Source organism: Leguminivora glycinivorella, chromosome 9 (genome assembly GCF_023078275.1).
Source record: "Leguminivora glycinivorella isolate SPB_JAAS2020 chromosome 9, LegGlyc_1.1, whole genome shotgun sequence".
NCBI lineage: Eukaryota > Metazoa > Arthropoda > Insecta > Lepidoptera > Tortricidae > Leguminivora > Leguminivora glycinivorella.
This window is the reverse complement of record NC_062979.1, coordinates 10,026,756-10,054,655: the sequence shown is the minus strand read 5'-3', so window position 1 is coordinate 10,054,655 and position 27,900 is coordinate 10,026,756. Positions and strand designations below refer to the sequence as shown.

The 27,900-nt window shown below is 37.1% G+C and overlaps 1 protein-coding gene across 6 annotated transcripts; it reads left to right on the top strand.

Moving 5' to 3' along the window:
• On the top strand, positions 1 to 27,300 carry LOC125229513 (organic cation transporter protein-like). 6 transcript variants are annotated; one of them, XM_048134371.1, is made up of 5 exons: positions 1 to 99; positions 19,315 to 19,690; positions 20,919 to 21,326; positions 23,452 to 23,689; positions 26,546 to 27,300. In XM_048134371.1, exons 2-5 carry the CDS (start codon positions 19,449 to 19,451, stop codon positions 26,972 to 26,974), a joined length of 1,317 nt encoding a protein of 438 aa, XP_047990328.1. In that variant the 5' UTR covers positions 1 to 99; positions 19,315 to 19,448; the 3' UTR covers positions 26,975 to 27,300. The 6 variants fall into 6 exon arrangements, with proteins under 6 accessions (XP_047990328.1, XP_047990324.1, XP_047990326.1 ...); XM_048134367.1 differs by lacking the exon at positions 1 to 99 and adding an exon at positions 2,236 to 2,372; XM_048134369.1 differs by lacking the exon at positions 1 to 99 and adding an exon at positions 9,746 to 9,751.
• The last annotated feature ends 600 nt before the right edge of the window (positions 27,301 to 27,900 follow it).

The following is a 27,900-nucleotide window of genomic DNA, read 5'->3' as shown; positions in this document are numbered from 1 at the left end:
TTGTAAACCTGTGTATGCAAAAATGTAACATTATAAAATAAACTTGAGAGTTCCATCATTTTATAGTTTGAGGATGGGTACAATTTGGCTTTGTCGTAGGTAAGTTTTTAAGTAGAGTAGGTAATACTACATAGGCTTAAAGAGTTTTTACGTATGGTGTTTTATTTTTCACACTAGTTCGCAAAGTAGTATATTACTTGTCATGTCGAAACTTTTAAAGGGCTATTATTTACTATAATGTACTCTAAACCGTCCTACGATACTTGTGCAAAGAGGAAGTTCGTAACTCGTATCGATCGTGTTTTAATCACCTCTCGTTTCGAATTTTGTTTTTCCGCACTTGTATCGTATGTACTATTACAAGTTTAAGTATAGTGTGATATGATAAATGAGAAATTAGGTAAGTAGGTATGCCTACTGAAAACATTTGCGTAGTAGGTACAATGACAACGCTTTATAACTGATAGTAAAAGTTTTTCAGTCGATAGGGTTCGAATTGTGATTTAATATTTTTTCTAGTTAATTATACGTTTTATACACATTTAATTTAATAACGAGAATGACCACTTTAAAACAATATCAACTGTATTCATAAGTTTATCTATAGTTATGTACGGTACCTTTAGTTACTTATTGATAGTCTTGAAAAATGGTGATTTAGTACTTCCTACAATTTTCAAATGATCATTATAAACCCAGATTAGATACGGTAATGGCCGAATGTCATGGTCAAGAAAACCCTTTGAATCATTGAGGAAAATTGTTCAAATAATATTTAATGGATTCAAACGCTCAGTTCACAAGATGCTTGGTTACCTATAATGCGTATGTAGGTACAGAACCGGTACAAAGCGGAACACGGACGATTGCAGAAACCCTACTCGTATGGGGAAAATCCCTTCGAATGCAATATCGTCACTTCGTATTTATAACTAATGTGCACATTTATTATGTTATGGGATACAAGAACATTGAATATACATATATGTATATGCAAAGGTATGCTCTGAGTATATATGTATTATATTGAGGTGTGTTGTGATAGTAGGTACGTGTGCGGAGGTAGGTACTACGTTCGTGCGGCAAGAAGGTGCGACTTAGAGCGACTGGCGATTATACAATTCACAGATGTAGTGCAAAAAGATTTGCCTTCGTATTGTCACGAAAACGTACGAACGTGTCATGCTATTTCAGTCAGTCTCAGTACAAGATGTATCCGGATCGCGCGGATCCAGCTTCGACCCCGGGTGGGAGGGGGGGCACTTGGTAAAGGCCCAGGCTCCAGGGGAGGGGTCATATGGTCTATTTGTATGGGCCAACCTAGGCTTCAGGGGGGGGGGTCATGTCCCCACTGGATCCGCGCATGCATAAATATAAATAACGTTTCCGGAAAAATACGAAAGAAACCCTTTTCGCACTACATCTGTACCTACCGATATTTACAAGTATTAGGTACTAGGAAATTGATGGTAGGTAATTGAATTGAGTAAATAGGAAAAATAAGTTATCTATTTATAATAATTATTGATATAAAGTGTTGAGCCAATCGAAGTGAGGCAAAAGGAAATTCATAATTTGCAGAATAACTCATTTGCATCACGAACTATTTTTAGATGTATATTATGGTATACTCGTAGATTAAAGTTAAGTGTTTGCTATCTTTGAGTACCTGCTCATAAATGTTTATGTACTATATTTACTTCAAATTACTTTCTATTTATGTCTCTACGCGTCCCAAACAAATGGCGTTCTTGAGATTTGCATGAAACCGCGGAACTGTATAGCTGGCACCAAGAGCACCAAAGAAGAAGTGTCGAAATCCTGGTAAAGCCTATTTACAGTAAATCTCAGATTAATTGTAATTAATTATTATAAGCTATCAATTTGTGTCTCAGTTAATAATTTAGTTAATGATATGTAGTATAGGTACTTACCTACTTAAATAGTAGTAGTTAGGTACCTATGAGGCAGATCAGAGTTAGTTCAAGCTAAGTTAGCAAACGATTTTCATAGCCCAGATAATGCAAGTTGTTATTTGGTGATTAAATTAAATATCTAAATCTATTTTCTTGCGTAAGACGACAGCAGATCACAGTGTAGATTTACAAACAAATAACATCTGTTCAACTCTAAACCCCTAACGTCACAGCAAAATACGTCTTCTAAGTTCGCGTATAAGTAAACTGCTTATAACTTAATATTAAGATAAGTCCGGTTTTTGGCGAATTTGCCGGAGGATATATACGTCGCTGCAGCCGCCGTCCCCTCAATGCGTATAGACACGCCGAGCCGCGCGACCACTTGCTGCCGACGTGTATTTTCGCATTTGTGAAGTTTTATTTTATTTAAAGTGAAGTGAAAATTTTTAAAAAGTAAGTGTGGGTTTTGGCTATCCTAGTTATTTAAATAAGTTGTGAGGTACCTACGCCATAGAAGTCCGGTTCTTAAGCTTGCTCATGCACTTTCAAAATTTTAAACTGCGTTTTAAATGCGTGTATGCGTGGATTCAAAATGACGTAGTACCTCCATCCATGTAGACTATGTGTTCATAAAAGTCTCCTTAATTAGTGTAAGAAAACGTAACAATTTTACTAGTTTTCTTTGGTACGGATACCTTACCTAAACAAACTAGGTATACGACCTACAAAATTCTAAATAATTTTAGTAGTTACTTATAAATACTTATTTTAACACTTTAGATATCTCAGTTAGTTTAATTAAAATAATTTTTAATATACAAAATTATAATTTGCGAATAGATAATTGAAAAAATTGTAAGAGGCCGGTAACTATTTTTCCTTTATAAATGCCAGGTAAGTTCATAATAAGTAGGTATTGAAATGTGTTTTTATGTAAATGAAAAATGCGTAAAATTAGGTTAGTCACCGGCAATAACATCGCACAAAAAGAACGCCGCAAAAATATCGGACACAATCTAATTTCTAGAGCCATACCTAATTAGCGTGTCAGATAAGTACCTAGCTTCTTTTTATACAATGGTTTTGCCGGCGACGGTACCTATTACTTTTAGATTAGGCACAACAGTGAGTAAACACTAGCTTTACCCTTAAAATTAGCTTCATGGGGCACGTATTTGAAACTTTAAAAAAAAAAATACTTTTTTTAAATTGCAAAAGGACTCCGGAGGATAAACATGAAGTTAAGTTTCAAATTCAAATTTTTTAAATTTGAAACTTAAATTCATGTTTATCCTCCGGAGTCCTTTTGCAATTTGAAAAAGTATTTGGTTTGTTACACCGCGCACCGGTCAAATCTTACACGAAAATCTGCTAAAAAAACAAAGTGTAATGTAAAGCTGTATTTTTAGTATATTATTTAGGGTTCTTGGAGGAATGTGAAACTATGTTTTGCAAGCAAAAAAAGGTGTGTTTTTTTTTTAATTTGCAAAAAACTGCAAAAAAATCGGACTTTTTTTAGTTTTCGCAATGTCATTTAAAAACTGGAGATTTTAGGCAATAAGTTGCTTTACAAAGTTGAAATTACATTAAATTTAAAATCATTTGAGTCTACTCGCAATGCCGTATCTCAAACAGTTTTTGAGATATGACCCTTCAAAAAAGGGTATTTTTTGTCCTCTCTATGAAAATTTTCGTTTTGCTAATATTTTGAGACTGATAAGAGCAATTATATACATTTTGCAAAATAAAGTTGCAGCAAATTTAATTAGCTTTCATTTAAGACTATGAGAGAGCCAGTTAGTCAAATAGTCAAATTTTAAACCTAAAAATAAAAGATTATATAGTATAAATCTAGTATAACTGGATCAGAAATGAGTGGTGGAGGTTAATGGCCAAACGGGATAGTTATCAAGATATATCTTTCAGGAAACGTAGCATAAAAAGCGTTATTATTATTTGAGGCCTGTTCAGAAATTACGTAACCCTATAGAGGGGGACATGGAGGGTGGGGGTCCAGGCGATGATTACGTAATCGTACAACTGGGCTTACCTTTGCTGACAGTGCCAATGGGAATGTGGGGAGGGTACTTATTATAAATCTTGTCTTTTATTTATTTTACTATACATGTTCGTACTTAATACTTGAACGGCCCCTTGTCCTTGACATACTCCCACTTGCTACTTCCCGCTATACATTTTGTATGGGGCATGGTATGTACAACAATTTATCAATATTATATTTGGTATGTTGCGTGGACAGTCAGGTATCTTAAAATATGTTTTTTTTTTATTTGTGTGTATTGCCTATGGTGTGTATATTCTGTCACGTATGCTTATTAAGTCTATATTAAATTTTAGGTGACTGCTGTATAGTGTGTGTACTCTCAAAAAAAGACCACGAACACAAGCGTCACAAAATATCAGTCATGCTTCGCCACTGAAATAGTGGAACTAAATAAAATTAAAGTGTCGATTTAATAATATTGCTAGATTTTGAATTTTGATGTCAGAGAGACCTGGCATATCGGTATCGCCGCCTGGCGAAAAAACGACTCAGGAAAACATCATTAGTATGATTAACACCCACACCAATGTGGCTCGACTATTTCAGTGTCACCACTCTCTCACTACTCAATTCTCATACAGTTATGCTAGATTTATGCTAAAATCTAATTTTTTTTAGGTTTAAAATTTGACTATTCGACTAACTGGCTCTCTCATGATCTTGAATGAAAGCTACTTAAATTTGCTACATCTTTATTTCGCAAAATATATAATACCTTGATATGTTTTGCTGAAATCTGTCTCAAAATATTGGCAAAACGAAAATTTTCATAAAGAGGGGAAAAAATACCCTTTTCTGAAGGGTCATATCTCAAAAACTGTTTGAGATACGGCTTTGCAAGTAGGCTCAAATGATTTTAAATTAAATGTACTTTCAACTTTGTAAAGCAACTTATTGCCTAAAACCTCCAGTTTTTAAATGACATTGCAAAAACTAAAAAAAGTAAGTACATTTTTTGTGCAGTTTTTTGCAAATAAAAAAAATTGCACACCTTTTTTTTGCTTGCAAAACATAGTGTCACATACCTCCAAGGACCCTAAATAATATATCAAAAATGCAGCTTTACATCACACTTTGTTTTTTTTTATTTCTTTTTTTGACCAGTCTACAGGTTAATACTCTATACTTAAAAGTTCAAAATACCTACAAGACATTGTACGAGGACTTAGAGGACTATAGCAGATCATTATAATTATTTATTTGTTTTGACATGGCTAACGATTCTAAATAATAAGCAAAACCTTATCAGAGTCCGAGTGGTCCGAGGCTGTCGCCTTGCACTCGCGGCGCGGGCTTCCGCACTCGGCTATCAGTACGTTCATGTCACCCTCTGGCATTGCCTTTTTGAGAAGCGCCTTGTATATGCCACAAGCAGTGTTGATTGATGCCTACGTGATTAGGTAATTTAGTTATAGGTTGCGTTGCGTTCCATTCCTAAAGGGTGTATGTTCCTTGTGCAAGAACCATTAGACCATACGAACCATAAGAACCATTTAGACGTGGAAAGTCACATTTTATCTTGCCTAACTTTGTTCATAAAACATGCTAAAGTATGTATGATGAATGGGTACCTATAGGTGAGAAAGAAATAAGCCATAGAATTCGCTTCACACTTATTTATATGTAAATGCGACAGAATTAGATGCAGAGTATATTGCAATCGGTTTCCAAAAAACTGATGTCTGATTTTTGAGATTAGGTCGCCGAACTCCTATGGATTATATATCTAACTAGTCGGCTATCATCAGCCTCATGCTTTATTATAATTATTATCTCCGTAATCGCGTGAATTGTTTAATTTCAATTTTCCTTGAAATAGTTGGGGCAAATTTCATCATGTTGACTTTTCTTTATCTCTTCCCATTTACATATATTCTACTTTTGAAAACAATAAAGTTTTTGTGCGCATCTCTACATATGCCTGCTTACCATGAGCATAAAGCATGAGCAATAAATGTTTATCTATAGAGATACATAAAAAATAAAAAAAGTACAATTAGTAAAATCTCTAAGGTCCACTTGCACCAAGTAGGTGCCACGCAAGTGGCCCTAAAAGTAGCACTTTCCATCATATTTACTTATGTACCTAATTAGGTACCTACTTAGGTAATTGGGGTTGACTGTATCTCTCTATTGTATATTAAAAACGATTTTCTGTTGGCATCATTAAATAATAGGCGGTGTCACTAAGTTTATGATTGATTAAACATTAGTAGGTCTGTATATTTTTAACCTAAGTATTCTTATTGCGACTCGTCTCGTCTTTGTGACTTTAATCGGTTAATAACGACTCTTTAATACATATTCGCGGCTACCCGATTTACGTCTACTTATGAGATAGTTCCTGATCCTTAATAAGAGTAGGGAGTAATATAATAGCCATTAAAACGTTAATTAATTGCATGAGCAACCGCACGAGTTCATACGTCTTCTTATGATCCTTTAATTACTAGTATACACAATGTCAATTAGTACATACTTACTAAGTCCATGGTTTCACATACGCCTCATACATTTACGCAGTAGGTATACTTATAAGTAATTAAATTTATCAACTTAGATTTTCTCCAATTTCACCCGAATTATCAGTTCGCCGCGCTCCGCTGGCATAAAATTGCTTTTGCGTTATCGTTAGCGTAAAATAATGCATAAATTCCAAGCATAATTTAATAAAACTTCTAATGAATACACCAAAAATTAGGTGCTTTATACTATACCAGCTTTTGCCCGCGACTTCGCTCGCGTTAGAAAGAGACAATAAAACCGGCCAAGAGCGTGTCGGGCCACGCTCAGTGTAGGGTTCCGTAGTTTTCCGTATTTTTCTCAAAAACTACTGAACCTATCAAGTTCAAAACAATTTTCCTAGTTCTACTTTTGTGATTTTTTTTCATATTTTTTAAACATATGGTTCAAAAGTTAGAGGTGGGGCGCACTTTTTTTTCCTTTAGGAGCGATTATTTCGGAAAATATTAATATTATCAAAAAACTATCTTAAGAAACCCTTATTCATTTTTAAATACGTATCCAACAATATATCACACGTTGGGGTTGGAATGAAAAAAAATATCAGCCCCCACTTTACATGTAGGGGGGGTACCCAAATAAAACATTTTTTTTCCATTTTTTATTTCTGCACTTTGTTGGCGTGATTGATATACATATTGGTACCAAATTTCAGTTTTCTAGTGCTAACGGTTACGCCGTGGCTTGCGTGGGCGACGGTCGCGCGATGGTCGCGCGACGGCGATGCGACGCACACGAAATCAAACCTTATCGATATGGAAGTATGAGACGCGACGGCGACGGTCGCGCGACGGTGCGACCGTCGCCCACGCAAGACACGGCGTTACTGAGATCATCCGCGGACGGACGGACAGACAGACATGGCGAAACTTTATAAGGGTTCCTAGTTGACTACGGAACCCTAAAAAGTAGCCTATGTCACTCTCCATCCCTTAAACTATCTCCACTTAAAAAAATCACGTCAATTCGTCGCTCCGTTTTGCCGTGATAGACGGACAAACAAACAGACACACACACTTTCCCATTTATAATATTAGTATGGATTAGTATGGATTTAATAATAATACGAGACGTTCTTCCCAAATATGTCAAGGCGCTTAAGGGTGAAAGAACTCTTAATGTAATTTTCCATCCGACTCAGAACTTGTTGCTGACATTCCGATAAGTAAAAATTTTTTTTTTCAAAATCGGTCCGGTCGGTAACGACGGAGATATCGAGTAACAAACATAAAAAAAAATACAGATGAATCGAGAATTGAGATCCCGTTCCTTGAGATTTTGGGCAGCGCGGTTAAAAAGTTGACTCCGGCTAGTTCAAAGTAAATACCCACCCACGTTAGCACAACATTTATAATAAAAACAAAAGCTAAATGGTGTCTCTATACTTGCTGGAGGAAAGCTAGAGGAGAAACAAATTAAACAATATCACATTTTATAACTTTATTAATTATAAATAAACTCTTGCCTTACAGAAAGGTTTTATTTAATGTTTCCCAAAATATTAGTATTTTGGGAAACATTAAATAAAACCTTCATATTTTATATGGTGTCGAATTTAGATTCGACACCATATAAAATATGAACTACGCTCAGTGGTAAAGCTGGGCCGCTTTAAGAGGGTCCAGGAAAAGGTTTCTTACAACCATTTATTCTACAAAAACTAAATATGAATTTATCTAAAGTTATGCACCAGAATTCTCAAAATAAATGAAATCAGAAATTACTTTACACAGAAATTAAAACCTGAATTACACAGCACTACCGGCAGGAAACGGGCAGGAGACACACCTTGTCAGGGATGAGCCGGCTGCTCCCCGGACTCCGGTGCTGACGCCCCCTCGCCACGTGGACAGGGCTGACCCTTCCATACGAAAACAAGGTCCAAAGACACCTTGCGCCAGTACGCCAAAGAAGTTTCCTTGCACATCAAAATTGTTAAAAGCTTTTACTTCTTTAATTCTCTACTTCTTTCCAATCAAACTCTCGTAAAAGCTGTTAAACCAGGGGCGGCTCACTCCGCGTTTCTTCCGTACATTTCGACGGCCGCGAGTTCGCGGCCCATAAAGTTTGACAACCTTCACGCTGCGCAATATAACCCAATGTCGCATGCAGTCCGTTGACAAGTTGTTGAGAGTGAGCCTTCTGTACTTGTACTTTTATAATATATTCTGTGGTTAAATAATGTTAAGAAACTGTCAGCTTAAATATATATATTTCGCAAATGGCTACTTTTTTGTTTGGTTTCTTTAAATAACTTTATTTTATTGTTGACAATAAAACACGCGGTTAGGGAAAAATTACATAAAAATACACTTAGCGAAACACGGTGCGAAAGTGTATTTTTGACGTAGATTTTCCCTAAACATTTAATAAAAAACCTAATCGCCGTAAAATATAATTTTATATCAATCAATAAGTGGAAATAACCTTCGTAAGTGAAAACCTATTATCGCGTTTATACGGTGTGGGTGGTTCACCACCCCGTATCTGGGGCTATAATGGATTAGTTGAAACTACCTACCTGTCATCAAAAGTTACTTAGTATTTAAGCCTGAAGCTTTATAGGTTCATTGTTATTAAGGCGTGATATAATAGTGTTGATATATAATATACATAGTGTTGATATATAATATACACCGTGTTTTTTTTTGTTTCCGTTAAATTCGACACCCAGTTAGGTTCATCATCAGGAACCACCCTGTATATCGCTTTTTGTTAAAGTCGAAAAAAAATTTGTTTTCGTTTCCATACATGATGAATAAATTAATTAGTGTGAGAAGACCTTAATCATAACATAATAAGTCATTTTCAAGTGTCTAACGGCACATGTCAAAACAAATAACATTAGGAATTGGTTAAGGATGCCATACACGTGTTCAGTAATATATATATTTTTAAATAATTCGATAACCGTAAGAGTTAAGATGCTAGTTTCTTAGAGAAATTGATTGTATTTGAACTAAAGAATCTTCCCTTAAATTTAACGGAATTCATTAAAAACAGGGTGTACTCGTATAGCAAACTTTATCTGCTATACAGTTGGCATCGGTAGGTAGGTACCTACCGTAGGTATACCGGTATCGGTAGGTAGGTATTTCAATCACAAGTGGGTACATGTGATTGAAATACCTACCTAATATATATAGGTCATAGTTAGGGTCAGTGTGCTACTTAGTTTCTGTTCACATACTCTAATTGTTATTATCCACACAGGAAACAGCAAAGAAGCAATTATTTTTAAAAAGTGCTACTAGAGCCATATATTGTATATTGTATATGTAGATAGTTATATATTGTTTAATATTATTGTTTCGACAACGCAGATATAAAGAAGCGCGGAATTAATTTTATTTGATATCGTTATGTAAATCATAGTAAATAATAGGTACAATGTAAAAAGCAAAAAAACAATCATATGCAATCGATTTTCATGATCTTGGAGTACCTACTTACATAAGTCTACACTACAATCTCTCTCTCTCTCTCTCTCTCTCTCTCTCTCTCTCTCTCTCTCTCTCTCTCTCTCTCTCTCTCTCTCTCTCTCTCTCTCTCTCTCTCTCTCTCTCTCTCTCTCTCTCTCTCTCTCTCTCTCTTTCTCTGTCTACACTACAATCATTAGAAAATATTAAATCATCACAAAACAACAACAAAAAAAAAAATTCTCTATTTTATATATGTATGTATATTTAGTTTATCTATGTGAAATGCATCGATTTAAACTTTCCTAGATACACTATCACCTACAAATTCGACACTCAAAAGTGTCCGATCGCTAAGTTGCAAATGTGTGCGTCTAGTTGACAAACGAAAACTTCGCAATGTAGTAAAAACTACTTTCATTTTTTTACAAAAACAACGTTATTTCTTAGTACTTAAAGTTCAATTTCAAATGCAAGCAATTGGCGGTTATGACATTAATGAATGTGATCATCGCGAAAGCCATAAAATTTTATTACCACAGATCGCAGGTGTGCATATTTTTAAACAAATCTACGTCTTATTGCAACCAACATAAGTTTAATTTCGTTCGCGCTGCAACAATCTAAACGCCATTTTTACATTGGGAACGAGGATGGACAGAGGCATCATGGGAGTCGCGCTATGAGATGAAAGGCGAGAATGAGGAAATTTGCGGTATTTTTGCGAAAAACTGTTTTAAAAAATCCTATTAGATAGAAAATTTCTTAAGGAACAAAACGTTTGGTATAACATTTTTCGAGATTTTGCGTATTTTAAGCAAAAAAAAATGAGTTTTTACTGTATGATATTTTTATTGATATTATCTCAAACAAAAAAATATATAAGGTACGGCGGGACAATTTGGACTGGGGGAAAATTGCAACTGATCAATATCTCCACGTTTTGCAATGTTTGCATTATTAAATAGAGTCAACTGAGGTATATACAGGGTGTCCCACGGCGATGCCACATGGAGGGAAAGTACCTTAAATATCGTAGATAGCATATTTTGCTGAAAGGAGACTTCATTTTATTTTCAAAACTTAGTAAAAGTGCATTCAATTTTTTTTTATTTTTACTATGAGGACTTATACAGGGTGCATTTTGATAGCGGGTCAGTAAGGCCGGTATGAGATCCCGTAGTCCTACATGAAAATAGTCTAAGGGGACCATCCATCAATTTCAAATTTATGAAAAATGGCATTTACAGATTTTGGAAAAAACATACAGGGTGCTAGAAAAAGGGCATTTTTGACAAACTTTTTTTTTGACGCCAATCGATCCCATTCCTATCCAGTATCAAAAGCTTGTATGGGACCAAAAAAAAATGTCTGGCTAGAAAAGTCACAAATCACGAAAAACTTTTCCCATACAATTTGTATGATTTTTTTTTTCCACATGGTATTTTTATGATGCCAATCGATTCCACTCCTATTCAGTATTAATAATTGCTTAGGAGTCAACTCAAGACAATGCACCAAAAAAAAAGTTTGTTAAAATGCCCTTTTTCTCGCCCCCTGTATATTTTTTCCAAAATCTGTAAATGCCATTTTTCATCAATTTGAAATTGATGGATGGTCCCCTTAGATTATTTTCATGTAGGACTACGGGATCTCATACCGGCTTTACTGACCCGCTATCAAAATACACCCTGTATAAGGCCTCATAGTAAAAATTAAAAAAAATTTGAATGCACTTTTACTAAGTTTTGAAAATAAAATAAAGTCTCCTTTCAGCAAAATATGCTATCTTAAGGTACTTTCCCTCCATGTGGCATCACCGTGGGACACCCTGTATATATATATATATATATATATATATATAAATACGTGTGTGTGTGTGTGTGTGTGCGTGTAGTGAGTGTATGTGTAGCGATTATGTGAAGGTAAACAGTTGAGGGATTGTATGTGGTGTGTGTGAGGGATGGTGCACTTGGAGAATATGAATTAAGTAGCTATTAAAACAAAGAAGAATTGAATGATGACATTAATTTATTATTCTACGTAATTTCTTTCAAAGATTTGTGTGGGTAAATCTTCTCTCCGCTCCTCAGCTATAATCTTGCGCCATTTTTCCCTTTCAACGTCTTGTTTTGGGAATCTGGAATAAAAACCTTTTTTATTACTTAAAAACGAATTTGCTATTCCCGGGTTGTTTCTTTTTATAATTAAAGTAATTTATAACATATGTATTAATGTTATTGAATTGAAATCATTTATTTCAGACTGATTGGTCCATAATAATAAATAAATACATACATTATTAATATGAAATAGGCTTCTTTTACAAAAAATATAAATTAGCGACTCCATCATTCCATTTTTAACTATGTTCCACTTCAATCATCTTTTGTCGCCGTCCGCTCATTACTAGTATAGCGCGAGAGAAAGAGACAAACTGCGTAAGACCAAATCAAGGAATTTACTTCAATTATTCTAGAAAATAAATGTTTTTAGTAAGTTAGGAAGCCATTTTGGCCACAAATGCATAACATTATAAAATTATTAACAATTACTTACCTGAAATACGATACGTCATCCTTTTTTAACGTATATAAGGTGTTATTTTTGCACTTTTTTACGGAGCACTTAGGCATGTTGCCGACACGGCGGATGAAGCGCTACTGACCGCACAATTGTGCTTAGAACATTTTCAAGCACAATTTGCTGCGGACACATTCTAAGCCGTGATGGTGCATCTAGGTAGTTTAGATCGATGGTGAAATGCTACGACGACTCGTATTCCATGTAAGTATTTATTTATATTAGAGTCAGAAGTGCTATAATTGGGCAGTCTCACGGATGTTTAATAAAGAGGTCATCGTGTGTTCTTTGCAGACGGCATTATTGCTGATAACTATTTGGAATCATTCCATACACATGTATTATCACAAGTATTTTTTAACAATAGTGTCATAGATTGCCATTATTATTACAACCTACTTCAATTTGCTATTGTTTGTTACATATTTTAGGTGAATCAAAACAAACATAAGTAATAAATAAATATTTTTCACCACACCAACTGCTAAAGGCTTTCTTTGCTATTCGAAAACAGATAGCAAAATTGCATTTTATCCACAAGGGGGCAAAGTAATTTCATACAAATTTTAACTCGATGTCTTAATCTGGCTGCTAGATTTTACCTATAAATGATGATTTTAAATCATTGATATTGAATAAATTGATGGATTTGATTTATTTTGATGTTTTATAGTCAATATTTTGCTCGTGTTGGTGTGGTGAAAAATTTTGTTTTACTCGGTGGCAAAGTATGTTTAACCTTCGTGCCTTGATACGAGGGTTCGTAACGCTTAAGATTCCACTTTTTGAACCACTCGCTACGCTCGCGGTTCAATATTGGAATCATTCGCTGGGTGCGTAGCCGAATGGCACAAACGCTCACGAAACGCTCACGAAACGAAACGTGTCAATATTGGCACGTGCGATTAAACAACTGCTTTGTGTTAATATTGGCACGTGCGATTAAACAACTCCTTTGCCCCCTTGTAAAAACAAATAACTATTTAACACATGTAGGTAGTACAGTCGACTACAAAGAAATGTATCCGTTTTTTCACTTTATTGCATTGTAACAATGTGAAAAAGTGGATACAACAATTCTGATAGCCGACCATTTTCCACAACAATATGGGACTTTTGACTACTAGCCATAATAAGCTTAAAGCCCCATACACACCGTTAGATCTTCGTTCAACGACGTCTATTCTATTATTTTATAGTGGTAGGTTACTTGTTTCTCTGCTGAATACCTAAAAACGCTGGTTGGACGCAGAAAAATCTAGCTAAATCTGGGACTCCGTCGAAACAGAGATAACATAGGCACATGTAAATCACATTACCTCGTGTAACGGTTCATGAAACTCTGGCATGTTGTCCATACTCGGAATTGATAAGCAGTATTAAGCACCTATTCGCTTTACAGAACAAAATAAACTTCTCAAACATACTTAATGAAAAACACTATATTGAATGCAACTAACGGTCCGTGACATAACTGTAATATTTTATTATCTCGTCGTTTTCTAGTGATAATCAGAAAGTCGTTTAATAATAATAAATTACATAGTTGCCAAACCACAATTTGTGCAATAGTTTAAGACGAAAGTAGACAACCTCTTCGAAACCATTTTCCATATAATAGTTATTTGTTATACAAGGGGGCAAAGTTGTATTTTAACGCCGAGTGTGGAATTGAAAAACGAGCAAGTGAAAGGATTCTATAGTTGAACCACGAGCGAAGCGAGTGGTTCGAGAATAGAATCCTGAAGTTGTGTGTTTTTTAACACACGAGAAGTAACATACATTCGCACCCGAGTGTAACACAAAACTTTTCCCCTCACTATTATCCTTTTCCCACTAGTTTCCTTGCTATAATAGCAAGGAAACTACAACGCAAAAAATGCGTTTATCACTGCTTCCAGTAGTTCACAGGTGAGAAATCATCTTTATTACTAGATTCACCTACTTTTATCAATTTTAAAGCAGGTAATTTGACTTTATTCAAAGTCAAATTACTTTACCCACTAGTGGATAAAATGCGTTTTTACCCGCTGGTATTAAAGGATAAAACACGTGTTTTCGAGCTAGTGAGGGGAAAACATAATTCCCGTTTCCTATCTGGATACCTATTAGTGCGTTTTCACATTATCCGATCCGATATCGGATGTAGGACCGATATCCCGTACAGTGCCCATACATTACAGGCGCCATTTTAGATTTTTTCCATTGAAATCCTTCCGACATCCGATATCGGTTCGGATAATGTGAAAACGGACTTATGGTCGTAGGTACTTTTCTAAGTATGATGAATCCATATCAATTGCAGACGGAGACGTGTCCATTTGTAAGATTCTAAATTAATATACCTACTTACAAATACTAATCATCCAAGAGTTCCATGACTCAGAAACAAATATTCTCATCACATCACGCAAAGAAATGCCTTTACCTGGATTCGAACCCATTACTATCGGCTGCATATGAAATGAAAGTCATCCCCACTAGGCCGGTCTGGCCTAATAGTCGTCAACTGTTATTATGTCCAAATATATCATAGCCATCATAGGATTGGTTTCGGAGGCTCGGCCCGCTATCTCACCGCCGCGACGTGCTGGCTCGACGTCTGACGACCTTATCGGGAGGTCACGACCCTTTCTTTAATTCTTGCTACACATCAATTATTTGAAGAGCAAAGTTCGTGCGATAATATGGCCATCGCCTAATTTTGATAACCTTAATTACTTTAAATGACGGTTGGTTAATTTAAGTTTGGTGTCGGTTTCTGGTTATAAGGAAAAGGTTTCTTAAAACAGTAACTATCCAACAACTCTGAACACTATTTGGCCTCCAGTCCTATTATAAAATTATAAAAGCATCGACTTGTACCTACCAGCAGTGTACTCGCAATGAACTTGATTTACCGAGCGAGCATGAAACATCTCCGTTTCAGCTTGGCCAAAAATGGTTTCCTAAAATTATCTCTATCAGCATCAGCTGTCCTGGTATTATTCTCTACGAGTTGAGGTTTTCATCATATTTTTCACTCGTAGTATTTATTAGAGGCTACAGCTACACTGTTTAGAATAACCGATGAGATGAGAGAGAAATAAACTATAACTTTAAATTCACGCTCCTATTCAATGACGTCAAAGGTTATCTCGCGGAAGCATTGAAGTCGGTTTTAATGTAAGAACAAGTGTCACTCTTATGAATGCACACATCATTTTATTGACGTGTGTATAACCAATGGCATTGCACCGCCAAGTTTGTAAATATTCCGTGGAACATCCCCGGTCGGCCGAGAAAACGTGCAACTGCCCTACTGACCTATATCGGTTCAGCTAAATGATAGCAAACTGATTACTCTAATTGCGAGAAGCTTCTTAGCAATTATAAAAAGGATTCCTTTAAGAGGTGCAACATGTACTGCTTTCATTTAGAGTTGGTCAAAGACGCAAAAGAAGACGTATTGAAGAGGCTAGGAACATTTTCGTCATGATGAAGTAGGTAGCCTAGGGGTTTATGGCATCCAGCGTTTCCATCCTTCGTCTTCCTTCGTGGTCTTCGACACGCTTTCTTCAATACCTCTAAAAAGGTGACGATGACGATACCTTTTTAAATTTGGCATACTTAGACTTCAAAAAACTATATCTCTAATCACCTCTTGTAATTTTCTGATGTCCAAGAATAGCAATGTTTGGTACTATAGTGTTAAATTTAACGCTCGCGCCCAGAATCACCAAGAGGTCGTTATCCAATTTTTAGTCAAACATTATCCAATATAGTGTGTTAGAGGGGGCACCCCTGCCACAAGAAAACACCTCCGTTCTTCAATTACTCCACTACGGAACTCGGTCCCGGACGGTCGGGCGCGGGGACCTTTTAAAATAAATGATTTAAAAATATCAGTCCAAGATGCCATCTAAAAGTGAGCCTGAGAAGATAAGTGAAATGAGTAAGTGAATATTATAAACTGAAAATGATAACTACTTATAGCTAGATATTTTTCTGCCATGAACGTCAAGTTGTTAGTGCTTGACAAAATAAAAACATCGACAGTCCTTTTATCGATAAATAGCCTTACATAAGGTTATTAATTAGCCCTAATAAGAATCTCTAAAATCTTGAATAATCATGTAAGAAATTATGTAATGTAAAATACCCTATAATGGACGGTGATGCCATTATGGACAAAAAAACACAAATCCTTAAAAATAAGTATCTAAAATTAGTTTCTAAAAACTGACGGCAATGTACCATAAACTAGAGTTGTAGAGCTGTTTAATTTTGAAGTTTCAATTAATTCGGTTATTTCTGAAGGATTTGGCGGCAAGGTAAAATTCACCAGTTTACTGAAAAAAATATCAAGACGAATTCTTAGTAATGTTGCTAAGAGAGTTGAGTTCATGTAAAAACTAATAAAAAAATAATACTCGGTGTAAACTTGAATAACTTTTACTTACTGCATTAAGCATGAGATAAGGTATAAAACATACTAGTTTGTTGCTCCAAAGATATAAAGAAATAGCGTTATTTTGCGAGTGTCCATTACTGGAACCGGAAAACTGCGTACCTCCTATGATGGACAAGGAACAATTTACAAAACCAAAATTTACAAGAAACAATCCTATGTTAAAATAACCCAAACTAATTTTATTAATGGCATATAAAATTGACTCATTGAGTATCAGTTGGCTTTAAAAGTAAAACTTTAAACTTATTTCACTATCCATAATGGGGGATCCATTACTGGAGAACTGCCGTCCATAATTGGAGAAAAAATACCTAGTTTTATTTGTTAACTATGAAGAAACCAATAGGAGTATTTATTCTGTAATATGCTTGAAATGTAAAAGAAGGATAGGACATTCAAGATTTAACACGCTTAGCGGTAGAATTTTTACATTTATCAGTGAAATATCAAAAACAATTTTTTCTTAAACTTACCATGATTGGGTCCGTTACCTTACCTCTATTACAATAGAGGTATAGTTCGTTTTATTATTATTGTCGACTTATTTTAAAACATGTGACATTTGTATAAAATATTAATGTTATATACACATAAATTCACGCTTATATTCCCTAAACGGGGTGGGCAGAGCACACGAAATTACTCAAAATGTAGTGCCAGTGCCACGACATAATTATAAGTTATCGATGAACTAAATATCGGAAGGAGTCGTGCTAGTGTCACTTAGTGTGCCAGATAAATATCTAGGTATAATGATAACAAATTGTAACTTTTTTTCAAAGTCACTTACGGTTCGATCACCATTAAGTAACATAACATTATTTATTTTTACGTTTAGGTATAATAGTAGGTACCTATATAGTAAAACAACCGACAGATTTAATCACTTCTTCAGGAATATATTTAAATTTTTATTTTAGTCGTTGCAGTGTTTTTTTTAATAGAAATATTAAAAATAGAAGTCCAATTTTCTTTCGGGAAATTTCTTTTTACTTAACCTAAATGTAATATAATAAAGATGACATGACAAACCACTGGAGATTCTTGAGAGAACGTTGCTCAATAATTGTATACTAGGTACTAGACGTGAGTAGGTAACTATAGAGAAAAAAAAACAGCTCTCAATCTGAAGCACAGAATACATATTAGTACAAGTATTAGGGGTCCATATTGGCTCATATAAAATTATTTGTTATAAAATTATTGCTTATACCGATTTGTGCTCCGAATGATCATTTCTCATAATTTTACTTATCATAATTTTGTTTTATTATTATCAATAGTACTAATATCACTGTTCATAATAATTATTTAGCCGAAAATTTTTAATCATAAATTCTATACAAATATTTAATAACATTCATAATTTTGTGTTTAAGAAAATCATTCATCATAAAATTATTTAAAAAGTTTTGGGGAAGTTCTATCAAAAAACTTGTGCCATTTATAGAAGTGCGCTTGGAGCTTTTACAGTGACGTCTACAATCTACATTGAAAAGTCGTTTCTGGTTTGCTCACGGTCAACTCGGACTACCAATAATCTATATACCAATTTTATATGAACTTTGGCGCACCCAAGTATTAGAATACTTATTAGTGTCTGAAGGGCGTTTTTTTTTTCTTCCCTTATCTTGCTAGCTTGCTCTTTGGCGTGATTCAAGACACGCAAGTTAAAATTGGCTTAAACACAAAATGTTTACTAGTAGGTACCTATGTACATTGTAGTACAGCAACTCATTTGTTTACAGGTAATATATGACAGTTTGTGTTCTAAAAAATAAAAAATAAATGATTTGCACCACACCATCTCCATAAAAATTGTAACTGAAATAGGTAATAGGTACCTATACAGCAAATAAAATCAAAAGAAATCAAACCGAAATAAACGTCTAGAAATATTTTGCATTCAAACCAAATTCATCATTTTAAGGTCAATTCTGCCTGTGAACTTGGAAACGTTAATAAGTTTTAGTTCTAGTAAATAACCGCTTGGGGGTGCTTTTTACTTTCTCTACAGGATGACTGGTAATTTGACCTATTCCTTCAAAGGGGTTATGAATGTCGTTTTCTGTGTCACTTACCCTATAAGGGCCACTTGCACCACCCGCTTATCACAAGGTTAGTGGGCTGTCAACTGTCAAATTCCATATAAAATGATGAGTTAACCTCGCCTTGGGTTAATCCTCCATTTTCGGTGGTGCAAGTGACCCTAATAGACATTGTTTCTGATGATATTTCAAGTGCACTGGATGCATAGTCTGAAATAGGAAGTGTTACTCCAATTGTTGAACGACTCCCAAGTAATAATAAAAATACCTATAACTAAATTGCATATACGTATTTCTATTTCAGTGGTGGAGAATGACGCCGAAAGTCAGAAGACGGGGCAAGACCCGCTAGAACGAGCTATCGGCGCCATCGGCAAATGGCAGATATGGGTCTGCTTCGTCGTGTTTCTCGTCAAATTCCCGGTGGCCTGGCACCAGATGAGCATCATCTTCCTCGCGCCCCCCATGAACTTCACCTGCGCCGAGGAATCTACCACTTTCGACAATGTTTGCCACGCCAACTGCACCAGCTACAAATACGACCACTCTACCTTCGAAGACACCATCGTCTCGCAATGGGATCTTGTCTGCGGACGACAATGGCTAAAAGATCTTACGCAAACCTTTTTCATGCTCGGCATCCTTGTTGGCAACATGGTCTTCGGCCACCTATCCGATCGGTGAGTTTCACGTGGGTGCCATAAGACTCATATGTGATATTTTAACAAGAAGTTATGTTCGTAGTTTTGCATAAATTGGCACATCCTGCTTCGGATTGGGCTCCGGAAACTATTACTTGGCATGCTGCAGTCTGCTGATTACCAGCCATTGACCTACTTTAAAAATTTATAGGTGCGAAATACAACAATCAGTTGATCCATATTACATCATACATGACATACATGTGTTATGCTAATGTGTTGGTATAATTGAATTATAATTGTATGTACGAGTATATCCAACTTTATCAATCTTTGAAATCATGTCTGTAGCTTTCATTGGGTAAAATATGAAAAGGACGTCTATGCGTATCTACTTATCTTGTGTTGATTTCCTTGACTTGAACTTAATTTTAATTACGTCAAACAATCACGTGAAAAACCAAACAGTTTAGATTGGTTACAATACATTAGACATACATAATATAAATATGACTCGAATATATATAAGTATGTACATTTGAGACTTCAGACTTAAAGAGTATAAAACAAACATTTGTGTGTAACTAGTGTAAGTGTATTTAAAACAAATACCTATGTAACTCCTTATACTTAGACGGATAAAATCTAAGAAAAAAACGTAGGTACCTCAAATCCATAGAGAAAAAGGTACGGTGGCCTAGATGGCGTTACACCTTTGGGGAACGCTTGGCTAGATGGCGCTAATATTAATATTTGACATTTTCACACATATCAAGCTAATAATATGGGCCGAATTGTCAAAACTGAGGCTTAAAAGTTTTAGGCCTGTGTCGAGAGATGGCAGTCTATGCACTGTGATTACACATTTTACTTTGACAGTAACTCTCTATAATACTCGATCCTCTTTGATGTAAACCAAGCAAAAGTTCAACGTGATCCTTTTCATATTCACGTCAAAGCAATCAGTAACAGCGACTCTTTAATAATCAATTTATCTTTGAAGTTGTTCAAACTATAAGCAAAGTGAAATAGGTATCGATGATTGTAATAAAGTAAGATTTTTATTGCGATGATGTAAGGTTTTAAAATAATTCCTTCATCGGTTACACAAACAAATGGTGCTTATGAAAATATTATATCATATGTACGAGTAATAGGATAGTCGCAATAACGAGTGAGTTATTTACCAGCTGGTAGTTTAGTTCTATAAGCGGAACTTATATGAATCTTTTCTATAGTACTAAAATACTACAATTACATTTTCCAGGTTCGGACGAAGAATGCCGTTCCTAGCAGCAGTGTTCCTGCAGCTGATATCAGGCGTAGCGACGGCATATTCCGTGAACTGGTACATGTTCACAGCGCTCCGCTTCATGCTGGCCGTGGCCACCGGCGGCACCATGGTCACCAGCTTCGTCCTCACCATGGAGCTCATCGGCGCCAGATACAGAGACACCGTCGGCATCATCTACCAGATACCCTTCAACCTTGGACACCTATCTCTAGCGGCCTTCGGCTACTACCTCAGAGACTGGGACAAATTCCAACTGGCTATCTCGCTGCCGTCGCTCATATTCCTGAGCTATTATTATTTGTTGCCTGAATCGCCTAGGTGGCTTATCACTGCTGGAAGGACTGATGAAGCTGTGAAGATTATGACTGGCGCTGCTAAAAGGTAAACTAAACGCGGTTTTTAAAACTAGAAATATAATAAATAAATTGTAAAATCGACGTAGTCCCGGCTTCTTGGAAGTCAGCTTTGGTGCACCCGATCCCTAAAAAAGGCGACCGCTCAAATCCGTCCAACTATAGGCCAATAGCTATAACTTCCCTCTTCTCGAAGATAATGGAATCCATCATCAACTGCCAGCTCTTACGGTACCTAGAGGACCACCAGCTGCTTAGTGACCAACAATATGGTTTCCGTAGAGGCCGCTCGCGCGGCTGGTGATCTTCTAGTTAACCTGACACATCGTTGGGCACAGGCAATCGAGATGAAGGGTGAGACATTGGCCGTTAGTTTGGACATCGCGAAAGCGTTTGATTGCGTTTGGCACAAAGCACTTCTTTCGAAGTTACCATCCTACGGGCTTCCCGAGAGATTATGTGTTTGGTTGGGTAGCTTCCTGGCAATCCTGGCAGACAGAAGCATAAAGGTGTTAGTTGACGGTAAATGCTTTGACTCCATGCCTGTGAAAGCTGGTGTTCCCCAAGGCTGTGTGCTATCACCTACGCTATTCCTTTTGCATATCAATGACATGCTGCAAACCAGCGGCATTCATTGTTATGCGGATGATAGTACGGTTGATGCTACTTACACCGACCGCACCAATATCTCTCAGGAAAACATTATCGAGATCCGGAACAAACTTGTGTCTGAAATTGAGACCTCCTTGAAAGAAGTCTCTGAATGGGGTCGACTTAACTTAGTCCGATTTAACCCCACCAAGACACAGGTTTGCGCGTTTACCACAAAAAAGTTAGTAGAGTTTGTCGCATCACCCTTTTTTGAGAGCACTCCCCTCACTGCCACAGCCAGTAAAGAAAGCCAGCCAGCCAGTCTTGCCGTTGACATTTCGAGTGCAGTCCAGTTTCGCGGTCATTTAGAAGGTAAGGCCAAACTAGCCTCAAAAAAGCTGTAGCAACAGATCGAGACAGAATTTCACACCGGCCCACCGCCTTCAGCTCTATAAGGCGCAGGTTCACCCACACATGGAGTACTGTTCTCATCTATGGGCAGGGGCACCTCAGTACCAGCTTCTCACCGTATCCAACGACGAGCGACTCGAATTGTCAACTGCCAGCATATCTTTGATCGGCTTGACCCCTTGGCGCTGCGTAGAGATGTGGCCTCGCTCTGCATTTTCTATCGCATGTATAACGGGGAGTGCTCCGAGGAATTGTTCGGATTAATCCCTACCGCTTCTTTCCGCCATCGCCCTACGCGACAACATATCCATCTCCATCATTTAGATGGCTGGCAGATGGCAGTCCTCAACTGTGCGTTTCTCCAGAAACTTCCTGCCCCGCACAGCTAAAGTGTGGAATGAATTGTCGCCTGCGGTATTTCCGGACCGATACGACCTTCAAATTTTCAAGAAAAGAGCGTACACCCATCTTAAAGGCCGGCAACGCACCTCCAACACCTCTGGTGTTTCGGGTGTCCATGGGCGGCAGTGATCGCTTAACATCAGGCGACCTGTCTGCTCGTTTGCCTCCTAACCCATAAAAAGAAACGTTACGCGAAATATTATGATGCTAAAATATACCTATATATCATGTCCGCGATTATGAGTGATTCTCCGCTCGTTTTTCCATTCATCAACGTTTCATTGTAACTTAAAAAGACCATACTGCAATTTAGATAAACATAATGTGTTCCTTACAAATTTTACAATAGCAATAAGATACAGCGGGTCAAGTCTCGACTGGGGGACAATTGTAACAAATCCATTTTTTCCATTATTACAGTATGATGATGAGTTCTACACGTGGAGACTCTATTTAATAATGCAAACATCGTAAAACATGGAAAAAATAGACCAGCTACATGTGCCCCCCAGTCGAGATATTATAGTAATAATTATGTGGGCTTGCTAAAGCTAATGACACCGGTTTAATTCCCAATTTATTTCAATTTGTATGTATGTCAAATAAAAAATTATCTTTCACGAGTCAAACGCTTCGAGCTTATTGAGTACTTTTAAGCAAGGAACAACTCGTGGGGACTCTCTTAACTTTGTTTTTAGAAGATACGAGTACCTGTCAGTTTTTAAATCAATTTATATCAAAATTTCCAGAAACGGCCGGCCAACAGAGAACATCGCCTCGACCACGCAGAAGCTAAGCGTGGACGTGAGCAAGCCGGAGCGCGCGTCGTTCCTGGCGCTGTTCGCGCACCCGCGCCTGCGCGTGCGCACGCTCGCCATCTGCTTCAACTGGTTCGTGTGCGGGCTCTGCTTCTTCGGCGTGTCCCAGTACATCGGACATGTCGGCGGGAATATATTCACTAATGTCGCTATATCTGCTGCTATACAGGTGAGCGCTGAAGAACTAAACTGTATAAGTACAGTCACGCACCAGGATTGTGGTGTCGTTTAAGGTTCTAAATTCAAGGGCTAGCTAGGGCATCTATATTTATATATTCATAAATATTTTGATTTATTGATTGATTGCATCTACCATCGCGTTGCATGATGGTACCTACAATCCACCTAGCGTTATATCGGCATTTAAGCCCGATTTCCAACATGGTCCAAAATTATTCGTAGCAAACAAAAATACCACTAAATATCAGAAATATCAGAATCATGGCGAGAGAATCATGGCGTATAACGTATTTATTTAAATATAACGTCTATATTGCCAAACATTAGATAGTTAAATAACGAAGTTTCTTTGTACAATAAAGTGTATTACTACTACTACTACTACAGTTAAATAACGAAGTTTCGGGTAAATTATCCCGAGGCGCCTAACGGATTGAGCGTTCGTTGAGATTACTTGAGATCTTGCCGCCATGCATGTTACTTCATTTCAGGCGTTTGAATATTTACGACCTGTGTAACGTCACATTACCAACATGCAAAAAAGGTTAGGTACCTTTTTTGCATGTTACTTTAAAAGTCCAACACCGAACTGTAAAACTTACCTAACATGAGGAGAAACTAACTAACTATAAATCACATCGAAAATATCACATATTAGTTTATGCTAACCTCAACTTTATTTTTAAATTACTTTATGCTTCTCGTATGGTGTACTACGTCGGACACCTAGGTATTAAATAGAGTAGGTATCTGCTTATGGGTACTTACAATCAGGGCCGGATTAAGGGTAGAGCGAGTGGAGCGGCCGCTCTAGGCGCCACATGGTAAGGGGGCGCCAAAATCGAGGATGTGGAAAAATCCATACAAAAAATAATACACTGTGTGGGCGCGCACATATCACAAAATGACGAGAGGAGTCGAGAATGAATCCAGATATTGAAAATCTAGATTTGGTTTCAGATTAAGTGGAAAGTTGGGCCACATTGCCAACATATACCAACATTCATAAGGGCGCTGTTGTTAGGGCGCCGTAAAAGCAGGATTCTAGCATTTCCAGCCCTTGACGAACCACATTGTTGTGCGGCCGATCGACAAAGTTACGTCGCTATCCAAATGCAAAAATATGAGTCTATCCGATAGTCCAAAGCATAGTTCCTCATAAAGCCAAAGGCGCAAAACGTCCCAGAGAGGCGCAATTTTGTGAGTCACATGCAGAAGATGATGAGCGAACTTCAAAACGCTAATAAGATCCCGAAGGGAACTTAGTGGCAAAATACCGAAATGGGCACCCCGACGGTGACGACCGAGTCCGGAGTAAATCTCTTAATTAACTCTTAATATATAAAAATAATAGTGATGGAGAAATATATGGCCTAAAAACCGGGAACATGCCGCCCTGTGAAGTCAAAATACCCCAAAATATGCCAACGACCGCAGCTTTGCAGGAGGTCAAAGCTTGGAAGTTCGGAAAAAAATCGCGCTCGCTTCGCTCGCGCTTACTATTATTCCACACTCGCGGCGGTCGCGTTTTCATTTCAAGTCTGCTTTCCTGACTTGGGCATTATAGTACTCCATTATTTTTTTTTTACACATTTTGTTATTTTATGTACATGTTGTGTGTCCATTTTGTTTGTTACATTATGTGGATTCACGTTCAACCCCACGTAACTATACTAGGGTGCAACTGAGAAAGTTCAACCTTTTGTCACATTCGTACTTTGTATGATGAAATCCCACAGGTGTGAAATCTACATGAAATTCATAAATTCTGTATTACGTTAATCTTCAAATTACGGCGTTACGGTGAAAAAAATTCCGCGCTCGCTACGCTCGCGATTTTTTTTCCTCCGTAGTGAAACTTCTTCCCAAGGGCGCTGAAACTCAAACTCGCTCTACCCTGATCGAGAGCACGGGCCGGCGCTGCTTACAATATTAGATTTTAGAATGCTGGTATTAGTAATTAGGTAGAGGTACATACAAAGAGTCTACAGCTTAAGTACTGCGCCGTAGGAACTGACAATACTACTGTCAGTTTATCTACACGTGCAAAACACGGCTTGATTGAAAGTTATCTATTTTTTAAAACTCCTTTAATAATAAGAAAACGCCTCGACACATTGGCCTACGAGAATTTTATTATTGACATTGTCTAAAGTTGTTACTATTTAAATGTGGAATTCTGTGGTACTTGACAAGTTGAAAACTTATCTCTCATTCAATACTAAATACACCTGACCCTTTAGCACAACTTCACTTGCCTTGTCGCGCGCGAGTCCATACATCAACCGCGACTTCAAGTATGGACTCGTGCGCGACAAGGCAAGTTGTGCTAGAGGGGCAGTTTAAATAAATAATCCCGGGAGCTAAGTACTGGATTAGAATTGTTAGTCATCACAACCATATCACATCTGTTATCGTCGTCATATACGAGAAGAACCATAAACTGTGGGTCTAGTGAAAAAGGGTATAACTCAAATTGACTCGGTGAAAAAGGGCACAAGTCCCACCTCGGACTTGTGACCTTTTTCAGCTAGTCAATTTGAGTTATATCCTTTTTCACTAGACCCACAGCATTACACGTGTGTGTAACTTTTTTTAGCTCAGTAGTTCACAAGTGCCTCGGCATCGTAGCAATTTGATCCCATTCATTCCTTGTTTAGACGTCGTATCTTAAACACCGTTGAACTGAACATTTTTGTAACAAGAAGCCTATAAAAATATCATGGTCACGTGACAAGCCCATTCATCGAATAATTACCTATTTAGATATTTGATATCAAGCGCAGTCAGCAGTCAAATGTTTTTCTATGCATTAGTAATAACAGTGTTGTTTATTTATTTCCAGGTCCCAGGCACTTTGATATCTATCTACGCGAACAGAGTTCTCGGACGGAAGATAACGCTTATCAGTTCCAACTGTATCACGGGGCTCAGCTGTCTACTCATAACCGTCGTCCCTCACTCGGGGGCTGGCCATCTCGCCCTCGGCTGCATTGGCCTCTGGGGCATGAGCATATCCTTCTCCACAGTATACTTGTACGCCGGGGAAATATTCCCCACAGTCGTCAGAAACTCCGGAGTAGGATTGTCGTCGACTGTAGCTAGAGTAGGTTCCATGGTGGCTCCGTTTGTAGCGACGATGTCTTCAGCCAGCCCCTGGTTGCCGCCTCTAGTGTTCGGCATCACGCCGCTCATCGGTGCTGGACTTTGTATACTTTTACCCGACACTAGGGGACGAAAATTGCCTGACACTATAGAAGAAGGTGAAGCGTGAGATGGATAACAATTTAATATCGATGAGTATTCTCTTCCTTCGTGCCTTTTATTTATACATATTATTATTGTTAGATAATCGTTTAGTGACGTACTCGTAAATAAGAGGCTTATATTGATTTTTGTACGGAAGTAATACAAGGTTGTATTGATGAGGACATTGTGAGATGGCAGGCGGGTAAGCTGATGACAGGTGACTGCAGGTGCAAATGGAAACATTTAAGAGTACTGACACTAGTCTGCTACAAGACTAAAGGTCTATTCTTTCATAGGCTGTGATAATTTGTGAAATGATGTGCATTATATTAAAGATTAAAAGAAAAACTTTATACTTTTATTATTTAGTATCCATTACATATATGTATTTCCTTTCTGTAATACATTTTTCTCCTCACTGGCTCGGAAACACGTGTTTTATCCTTTAATATCAACGGGTAAAAACGCATTTTATCCACTAGTGGATAAAGTAATTTGACCATGAATATAGTCAAATTTTGTACTTTAAAATTAATAAAAGTGGGTGAATCTAGTGATGAAGATGATTTACCACCTGTGGAACTACTGGAAGCAGTGATAAACGCGTTTTTTGCGTTGTACTTTCCTCGTACTTTAAAATTAATAAAAGTGATCTTAGTGATGAAATGATTTTGTGGAACTACTGGAAGCAGTTAAACGCGTTTTTTGCGTTGTACTTTCCTCGCTATAGTGAGGGGAAATGTTTTGTGTTACACACGGGTGCAAATGTATTTTACTTCTCGTGTGTTTAAAAACTCGGAAGTTCAGGATTCTATTCTGCTCTCTTCAACTATAGAATCCTTTCACTTGCTCGTTTTTCAATTTCACACTCAGCGTTAAAATACAACTTTGCACCCTTGTATAACAAATAACTATTTCAGTATAGATGGCGCTTTATTTACGCACTAGTGC

What these genes read in the sequence shown, in the direction of transcription:
- LOC125229513 (XM_048134366.1), top strand. Translation starts at nt 16,404, where the DNA reads ATGCCATCTAAAAGTGAGCCTGAGAAGATAAGTGAAATGA. An exon ending in TTCGGCCACCTATCCGATCG is followed by an intron (nt 19,691 to 20,918) that starts GTGAGTTTCACG and finishes TACATTTTCCAG; the next exon opens with GTTCGGACGAAGAATGCCGT. An exon ending in CTATATCTGCTGCTATACAG is followed by an intron (nt 23,690 to 26,545) that starts GTGAGCGCTGAA and finishes ATTTATTTCCAG; the next exon opens with GTCCCAGGCACTTTGATATC.